General features: G+C 29.2%; 1 protein-coding gene across 1 annotated transcript; it reads left to right on the forward strand.

The window, feature by feature from the left end:
• The first annotated feature begins 7764 nt into the window (after nucleotides 1-7764).
• LOC145575333 (protein FAR1-RELATED SEQUENCE 5-like) lies at nucleotides 7765-10396 on the forward strand. The gene is made up of 4 exons (XM_081633216.1): nucleotides 7765-8057; nucleotides 8157-8980; nucleotides 9325-10079; nucleotides 10175-10396. Exons 1-4 carry the CDS (start codon nucleotides 7765-7767, stop codon nucleotides 10394-10396), a joined length of 2094 nt encoding a protein of 697 aa, XP_081489342.1.
• The last annotated feature ends 301 nt before the right edge of the window (nucleotides 10397-10697 follow it).

Consider the following 10697-nt stretch of genomic DNA (forward strand, 5'->3'; position numbering starts at 1 on the left):
TGTGTCAAAAAACTTTATACTGCAATCCGATTCAAATTCTACTTTTTTATGTCTTGTATAACTGTTCATAATTATTCCATATATTATATGCTAGTACCTATTTACTAAATAAACCCACAATGATTTGGGTAATTGTTAATAATATTATAGGTAAATACATAAAGATCACACAATAATAAATTTGGTAATCTAAATTAGGTTTCACTTTTTTTTTTTTTAATTTTCTTTTAATATGCAAATACTTGACTACACCAGTAATCTTAATACTCGTAGTATATACAAAGTATGGGTTATATGGAGTACAAAGCATTCAATAATTAGTTGAGGGTGACATATGTAGCATATGAGTGGTCATGTCATTGTTTTGTGTGACTTGTAATCATGTCAAGTATTGTCATCTATTAATGTGTTTTGTGGTAACAATAAAATTGATTTCATGGATTTGTAAAGAAATAACTTATGCTCAAGCATGCAATTGTACATATATCTTTTTTTCCCGGTCTAAACTAATGCAATCAATTATGAAAATTTGTATCCAAACTAAAAAAGTTGTTAGAATTTATAATGGGATCTTTTTTACTATAAGTAATCAATCACCAAATTTAACGACTTGAGGCAACATCTTATGTAGAATACCTGCCATTATGCAATATCTTGTATAGAATACATGACATAATTATTCTACACTTTCAACGTTTAATATAGCTAAAAAACAATGTCAATAACTCTAATATATAAAAATACCATTTTCGTCAATGAACTACTTAATTTTATTTAATATATATATAGAATAATTGTCATTATTCACTACAATTTCAATGTTGAATAGTTGCTATGAAACAAGGTTTTATTAAATATATATCAGGTTACACTTTTTTTAGAAATGCTATTTTTTTGTTTTTTTTTTTCAAATAAAAAAAATATAACAATTAATAAATATAAATAAAAATAGTTAAAAAATTTACAGTTATTTTTTATTTATTTTTAGGTTTTTTTGTGGGAAGTTATTATTTTTTTTTCTATTTTGGAAAAAAAAAATTAACTACAACTTCCCTCATCCAAAAAAAAAATTGTAAACAGTTACACTACAATACCACCACTTCAAAAATTATTAAAAAAAATTAATTTAAAAAAAAACAGTTACAATAAACTTATATATAAAGAGATTAAACTGTGCAGGAACCTTCTTAATTTTATTTTCACATAATTCTAGTACAAATCATCATATTTGGAAAATTGAGTTTAAAGAGGTTAATCAAGACATCATGGAGGAAGCTCAAGAAATTTTATGTTTTAGTTAATTTCAGTATTATTGGTGTTTTTTAAATTATTATTAACTAGTTTACTAAATAAAAGATATTGTTACATAAATTTGTGACATAATCTTTTATTCAGTAAAGTTCGAATTTAATGCTAATTTCCTATATTTGATTCATTTATTAGAGCATATGTAAGAGGAGATCAAATGATAATGTCTTAAATAGACTCAAAATTTGTTTTATGTTTTTATTGATATTTTTTTTTTTTGTTTTTTTTGTTTTTTTGTTTTTCTCATTTACTGTGGTTATTGTCATTTAAGTAATATAAGTGAAGATGCATGAATTATTGTTTTCAAAATGTGTGTTGACACACAAAGACTCTTGTAATTACTAATTTGGATTTTTTTGTTGATGTTGACATAATTTACTTGACAGGATGTTCTTAACGAACGCAAAAGGCCATCAAACGATGAAGGATGCAACACATTACCATTGAAAAAACAAAAGGGTAATGATGTTTCATGCCATGAGGACTGGCTCTTAAGAAGAAAGAGGATAATCGATGAACGGAATGGACCAACAGACACTACAGTTTGCAACTGTCTACAGAATATAATGGAAGATAAAATGAGGGACCCTAAGTGGTCATTTCCTCCATTGCCAAAAACATTGTACTTTCAATTGTTCACATTTCACGATGTGCAACCCATTGATCCAAAAAGGCCTTGTGTAGGTAGATTAAAGACTGTGATGGAATTAATTTGGTAAAAAATGAGTGAAAAAAGGGTTGCTCAATTAATGCTTGTCTGTCGAGAATGGGGTTGGGCAATACCTTTCTTTGTGAATGATTCTGGAGTGCGTCGTAGATGGACTTGGTTTAATGATAACCGTGATGAACACAAAATCAAGAGGCCAAAGCCTGATTACGTCAGACTCATGAACTTACAACATGTACGTAACAAGTAGATGTTTTAGCCTTAATGTGACTTTATCTTTTATTAAGATAAAGTCTAAAACTTTTTTATTCCATTGTTATTTTTGGTTATTAAATTAGAATTATTATCAGATAAAAAAAAATGTACATTATGTTATGACGAAAAAAATAAGACATAGAATATAAATCAAATTGGTAAGGTAATCACCTATGTATATGTATATCAACACCAATAAACTGTAATATGAATGTGTTTGTAAGAGTATTCGTTCATCTTAAAATGTTTAACATGTATTATATGGATTAACTTACAAGTTATGTCAATACCTATTTTTTTTAACCAATTATTTAATGTATAAATTCCAACAATCAATGTATTTCTATTCATCTTTTAGGATGATTTCAGTTTTTCTATGACATGGTATAAACAGAAATGTAGTTAATATGTGCGTATTATAATTATAAATTGTCATTGTATTCATTAACCATTTTTTAAATATCTTTTACAAGTACCATTATTTGATTTACCGAATTTATGATTATATGTTATTACCTTTTCAAAAAAATATGATATTCGAAATATATCCACAAAATAACATCATTATCTATATTGCAGTTTTTCGAATTTGATTCACCTTTACTATAATTTTGTGCTGAGATATGATCTTTTAATATTTTATCAAAAGTAAAAGTATAACAGTTTACATATTAATTTGGGAAGACAATCTTTCAAAATATAATGAGCAATATAACTAACTTAATTTATATAACTGCTAGATTATTTATAGTAAATAAATTGAAAGTTAAAATCTTTACAAAAAAATAGATGATAATGTACTCCTTAATTTTCGCCTAATGTAGTGATACATGGCACACTTCAAGGGATAACTACCGTAATTGTATTTTTTTCATTGAAAACAATCTTGACGAAAACTTTTTTATTCCATTGTTATTTTTAGTTATTAAATTAGAATTATATTAGATAACAACATAAAAATTGTACATTATGTTATTACGAAAAAAATAAGACATAGATGACTAAAATTAAGTAGGTAATCCCTTATTTTATATATATCAACACCAATAATGAAAGATTTTAAAGAAATTACATTTTATTGAATATAATAATAACATCAACCATAAAAAACCCTAATGGTTTTAACCGAAATTAAATAGGGTCATCATCAAATAAAAACATAATAACATAACCGATATTAATGTGATTAAAAATAGCTAATCCTCCAACTTAAGATCAACAAATTCAATATATTTTGTTATCTTGGGGACCTTTTCTGGACGTTTGGTGAATGAATCTACCGACCATGTTTCTTCATTTAACACAATATCATATAGCGTTTCCGCCACCTCAAGAACAAGTTTTCCATTATCATTCAATGGCAACTTGTTGAACATGTATTGCTCTTTGTAGTAAGAGTTAAGCTCTAGTCGAAAGATAGTCTGAAGAAATTTTTCCACGGTTACATAATCAATCAAAGACTCGGCTTGTGTAACACCACAAACGATGATTAGTTTTTTCATAAATATCCGGAATTCGATTAAATCTTTTTCATGACTTACATCATCACCTAATATTCCGGGAAGAGGCCCATCTTCAGGGTATTCATCGTAGGGCATTCCGTTATCCATACGATACACAGTAACTTCATCGGCAGCAATCATTTCAACCGTAGGTAATTGCCCACAGGTAAGCAATATGTCAAACTCATGATCAAAGACTGCTTCTGGACTAGGAGGCATTTCTGAAGAAAATGAAATGATAAAGAGAAATTTTGGAAATGTTCACTAAAAGAGAAAATGATTGCGAGTGAATAACTATGATGCTTTGAATTGGTGATTTTGCTACGTATATAAAGCATAAATATGGCGCCAAAATGACTAATTTTCACACCATTTTTTGGCACCAAAATCTGTTAACCGATTTCATTCAATAGATTAAGTGATTCAATATTAGATTGCTTTCAGTTTAAACGGAATACAACCAAGAGAAAAAATAAAAGAAAGTAATAGTTAGTAATGTAAATTTCGTAATAAAATAACTAATCATATTTATAACTTTATTTTTTGACTTTAATATGAATTTGAAGGACTAAAAAAAACATAAATGGCTGTATATCAAAAAATAATAAAATATACCAAATAACCCACGAAACACCTAAACAAATATAATAGGTTATAACGTAAACTGTAGTTGGACATTACATATTTTCTTGAATACAACATTGTTTTGAGTTATTAATTGTATTTCAAGTTATTAATTATTTAAATATACAACACTGTTTTGATGTATTAATTGTATTTTAGGTTACATTATGTCGGTAATTACCAAGTACATTACAGATTAATACCGATCAATTAATTTTCATGTTATTCAGCTGTCTTCAAAAACTTAAAACTAAACAAACGAGCTTATATAAAAATAAGTTTTGGTTGCTCCTTGGGATCTTTGTTTAAAGAAAAATAATTAAAAAATAAAAATAAAACTCAATTTTGAACATAAATTAACAGATAACAAATGAATAAATGATACATAATAAATGAAGGAAATATATTGTACACAAAATTATAATGTGAATTTATTCTGTATGTGTAATGTTAATTATGAAAATCGGTTATTAGTAAATCAATTTATTCTATTTTATTTCATATCAATCTGATATTAGACTAATTCATGTTTGGAGGGAAATTAGTCTTCACATTGTGGCGCCAAATTTTGGTGGGAAAATTCGTGCAAGTTGGCGCCAATTTAGTGGTATATATTCATAGCAAATTAACCACTTTAAAGCATCATAATCTCGCAATCGAATTCCATTTTCATACTCTTTTCCATGCTTTAATTTTGTCTTTTTAAACCTCTGATATTTTCAATATATTCAGAAATGGCTCCTAATCCAGATGCAGTCTTTGATCATTTGTTTGACATTATTCATTTTAGTTTATTTATTTCCCACTTACTTTATAGTATTGGGGAAAAAAGTTAGGGACACAATGCATGCTTGTGGGCAATTACCTACAGTTGAAATGGTTTTTGACAATAAAGTTACAGTCTATCGTATGGACAACGGGTTGCCATATGATGACAATCCGGTTGGTGGGCCTCCTCCGGGAATACTAGGTGATGTTGTAAGCCAAGCCAGATATTTCACCCAATTTAGAATATTTATGAAACGACTAATTGTCGGATGTGGTATAACACAAACGGAGCATTTGATTGTTGGTCAGCCAGAGTTTCTTAAAAAAATCTTTTATCTTGAGCGCAATTCCTACTACAGAGAACATTTTATGTTCAAATACATGCCAGTGAATAAGAACGGAAAGCGTGTTCTAGAGGTTGCTGAAATGCTTGATGATTTGGTTTCAAATGAAGAAACATGGACACCTACATCCTTCACCAAGCGTCCTGAAAAAATCCCCAAGATAACAAAATTTATTGACTTTGTTGATTTCACGTTAGAGGAATAGACGTTATTTTCGAATTTAGTTATCTTTCAAAATTTTTTGTGATTTTTATTTCATTAGGGTTTTAAAGTTTATGTAATTTTATGATTCATTAATAAATTATGTTCACTAAATATTGGTGATAACCAAAATATATATCTGTTATTACCTACATTATTGTGTAACATAGTTGTAATTTTTTTTTTTTTTCTGACCAGACAATTACTACTATGTTAATTATATGCATAATAGTTACTTAGTTGGAAAAAAAAAATTGTTTACCTTTATATCAGTCAAATTTGAAATATAACAAAAGTAAGTATAAACAAATATAAAACTAACAAAAAATTAGAATATTTAAAGACTCAAAATTCGTATATATATATATATATATATATCAAAAAATTTACCTATTCAGATTTAACAAGCAATGATTTCTAAGCATTCGACCGTTTGAGAAAGTTTTTGATACGTATTGGATGTGAGCAGTTCTGATTTTGCGATAATTAAGGATTTATGACTTATCAAACCGTTTTTTAGAATTTTAAGATTTTAAAATATGTGATCCTAATTTTAAGGTAAAAAAATTAAGAAGGTTATCACTATAACATGCGATATATTAGGAGGCATGATCAAAAGAAATACGGTAATTGTGTACTTCCTTATCTTTTATTCTCTTTTTTAATTCCATATCTTCAATAATAGTTATTTACATATATATTGGTGATGACCGGCCTTTTTATATGTAATTACATAAAAAAATGCGTAACATAGTTTATCTAGTTATGTTATTTTTATGCTTAATAGTTATGAATAAAATTGTTTTCCTTTATATCAATCAAATTTAAATGATAATAAAAGTAAGTCTGAACAAATATAAAAAAAAACAAAGGAAACAAAATATCTTAAGCAATATGTTATGTGGTAACGTTTTTCCTTTCATTGTGAACTTGTCCTTTTTTATTTTATTGGCGTTAACCTAAGTATATATATTCTATTTGATACGTAGTGGGGGATATGGTTAGTTCTTATTATGCAAAAATTAAGGAGTCATGACTTATCAAAGATTCTATAGTATTATTTCCTATTTTTAAGGTAACAAAACTAAGAAGGTTAACACCATAACATGCGATATATTAGGATTTATACTCAAAATAAATAAGGTAACTTTGTAATTCCATATCTTTAATTCCACGACTTAACAAACAAAAGATTTTGTAAAAATCTTTTTAAAATAAACTAAAATTGTTAAATACTTTTATATATATATATATATATATATATATATATATATATATATATATATATATATATATATATATATATATATATATATATATATATATATATATATATATATCTTTAATTCCACGACTTAACAAACAAAAGATTTTGTAAAAATCTTTTTAAAATAAACTAAAATTGTTAAATACTTATATATATATATTATGTTTAAAATATATATATATATATATATATATATATATATATATATATATATATATATTTTAAACATAATATCTAAACAACTTTTTCTTCGTTTTACTAGAGATTATATTTTATTTTTCAGCTAAAGGGTTTATTTATTCAAATGGAGTCGGGAGGAGAAGAATTGTTGATACGCAGATTAATAATGTAGACCAAACTGATTGCTTTGAACCTGAGGTTGGTGACATTACAACATTTTTGAATGTTTGTTTGTTACACGAAAAAATTTATATAAATATTAAATTCTTTGTTATAACTTTTTAGATTTTAATGATGTAATTCTTATTAAATGTTTTTTGACATGACTCATATGACAAGCTCAATAATCAAGCTGAAACTGAGGACCATGGAGAGGTAGTAAGTTGTTTAATTTGATTGGTATTATAATTATCTCTTATGGGACATTACCTATAACTGTCACATTTCCAAATCTTTCATTTGATACAGGACAGTGACAACAGAGATGGAAGTGATGTAGACACAGACACTGATACTGATGAGATTCCTGCAAGTTTTCTAGACCCAGGCGTTTGGGAAAAACTTGGGACTAAGCTAGAAGACTTTACAATAGCAGAAATGAAATAATTGTCCTTTAGAAGCCACCGCACTTGCATTCAATTTTATAGGATGTACGCTAAGGTCAAAGGTTTTGGAATCCGTCGCAAGCATACAACAACAAGAAAAATTGACAGTCATCCAACTTCCCAAAAGCTTTGGTGTAATAGGGAAGGGTTTCGAGAAGCGAAACACTTGAATAGACCTGATAGGAAGCGTAGGGAAAAGGCAGTAACACGCTGCGGTTGCAAAGCATCAATCAGTTTTAAATGGGATCACAGATCCGATTCATGGTACGTGAAGGATTTTGTAGCTAAGCACAATGGGCATGACCTGATTCCCATGAATCAGATGTATTTCGAAAGGTTAGTTTTTGAAAATATGTTAAACCATTAAAAACTGTTATATACATGTGTGATATTGTAAATTATTTATAATTTTTTGTGTGTTTAAATTTATGACAGGAGCCATAGAGAAGTAACCGAAGGTGATCAGATTCGTATTAAATCCTTAATTAACTCTGGAGTGAAACCGTCCATCACAATGAGGAATTTGGCACAAAGTGCCGGGGGAATACGTGAAGTAGGATTCCTAAAGAAAGAGTTGTACAACACATGCGAGAAGTTTAAAAGAGAAGAAATAAAGGACGGAGATACAGAAACTGTGTTGGCTTATTTACTTGGAAAAACAGCCTCAGACCCTTCTTTTTTTCTTAGATACACACGAGATGAACATAATGGGATAGACAAAATGTTTTGGTGTGATGGAATATGCCAGGGAGATTACAAGGCTTTTGGGAAGGTAATAGCGTTTGACACGACTTACAAAGTCAACGCATACCAGAAACCATTCGTTGTTGTCGTTGGAGTAAATCATCACAGGAAAACCATACCCTTAGGTGTTGCTTTGATTGCAAACGAAAAAATAAACACATACGAATGGGTGCTACAACAATTACTTGAGGCTGGTGGCAATGTTGCTCCATATACTATTGTCACAGATGGGGATAAGGCCATGGCTAGCACTATTAAGATTGTTTTCCCACATGCGCATCATAGGTTATGTCTGTGGCATCTTATGTGCAACATCAAGGGCCACACAAACAAACGGTTTTGCAGTGGTTTTATGAAATGTGTAGACTATGTTCGTACACCAGCTGAGTTTGAAGAGGCTTGGGAAGACTTAATGAAAGCATATGATGCAGTGAGAGATAAAAAGTGGGCACAAGATCTGTACAATGACAAGGAAAAATGGGCGGAGGCTTTTATGGTGGGACAATTTAATGCAGGCAAGTACATTAATTTATTAATGTAATTACATATATTTATTTTTATCATTACATATTATACTTACAAAGCGCTTACTAAGTTTAAATAGTGTTTGGTCATTACCTATATCACCCAAATAATACTTTGGTTATATGTATTCATCTGAATACGTTAATAAAAATTAATTCCTGTATTGAATGTAATCTACAATACAGTGATGTCTCATTACATTTTAGAGTGTCGGATTAATATTGAAATAGGTAATCATTAGTAAACCTAAGTGTTATTCCAAATCTTTATTTGTAAACGAAAATATATGTGATTTATTTCATTAAAGTATTAGTTAATACACATGTGTACGCAGGCATGAGAAGCACTCAAAGATGTGAGTCCATGAATAGTACATTGAAAACAGTCATAACATCAAAAATAATGTTGTACCGTTTTGTGGAGTTATATGACCAAGTCCTTGAGCATATACGATTTGAAGAAGATAAAGATGATTACATCTCCACACATGCATTTCCAGTAATCAATGGGGTGTTGCCTGAAATAAAGACACAAGCAGCACGAACCTACACAAGGAACGCGTACCTTTTGTTTTTGAAGGAACTAAGTTTTGAATTAGGGCACATTGTGACCAAGACTAAGGAAGAAAAAGGGCATCGTGATGGGGCTTCAACCACTTTTTGGTTAAACGACTGTGTGAACAAAGATTGCAATTACGTTGTGTTTTACAACAAGAAACTGCAACAAATGGTTTGTTGTTGTATGAAGTACAACTCCATTGGTTTACCATGTCGACATATGTTTGCAGTAATGAAGTATAAAGGAATGGTTGAGATACCAGCTGGTTGTACTCTTCGTAGGTGGACAATCAGAACCAAGTTGCATACGAAGAACTCACTCAAGGAGCATGATTTTAAGAAGAGAGACGACCAGGCATCAGTAAATGGACGTTATGCATTCCTAATTGGATTAAGTGCACAGCTATGTAGAATGGTTTCTTCATCGTATGATCGATCAACTTGGGTGAGAGACAAGTTAGCAAAAATGCTCTTGGAAATAGAAAAAGAGAAAATAAATCCCAAGGAAAAGGACATTATAAAAGAAGAAAAGGTTAAAAAAGGAAAAGGCAGGGGTAGACCCAAAAAGAGCGAAGTAAAAACCACTGGGAATGGAGATATGTTCCAGGGGTTCATGATATTGGACAGGATGTTCATGATATCACTCACGTGGTTCGTAAAGTTCCTACAACATCTGAAACAAACACGACACCTGTCATCAAAAGTGGTGGTTTCGTTGAGCTATTGAAAAACTTCCTGCCAAGGACATACAATACTGGCGATGCAGCAAACGCGACCGATTGTTATGAAGTCAGTGCATTTGAAAAGTTTCCCACCATCTTTGATTGGGACCCAAATACTGATTTTTAGATGCCATAGTTCGTTTTAATTTTGAATTAAGACTTTTTTTAGTTGTTGAATAAGTTACTGAGGTTTATATTGTAATCCAGTGACATAGGGTATTAACCTTTTTATTTATATGATATTGCATACTCTTTCGCATTGACAGTAAATCAGGTACTTTTGGATGCTAATATTTATATTTCTAATGTTTGAATACCTTATACAGCACAGGACTCTTTGGCATTGACATTAAAACGTAATGTTATAACCTTATCATGTTTATTTCATTTTTTTTGATTAACTATTTCTTGTCAACCTTTTTTCATAT

Source organism: Chenopodium album, chromosome 13, assembly GCF_948465745.1.
Source record: "Chenopodium album chromosome 13, dcCheAlbu1.1, whole genome shotgun sequence".
NCBI lineage: Eukaryota > Viridiplantae > Streptophyta > Magnoliopsida > Caryophyllales > Amaranthaceae > Chenopodium > Chenopodium album.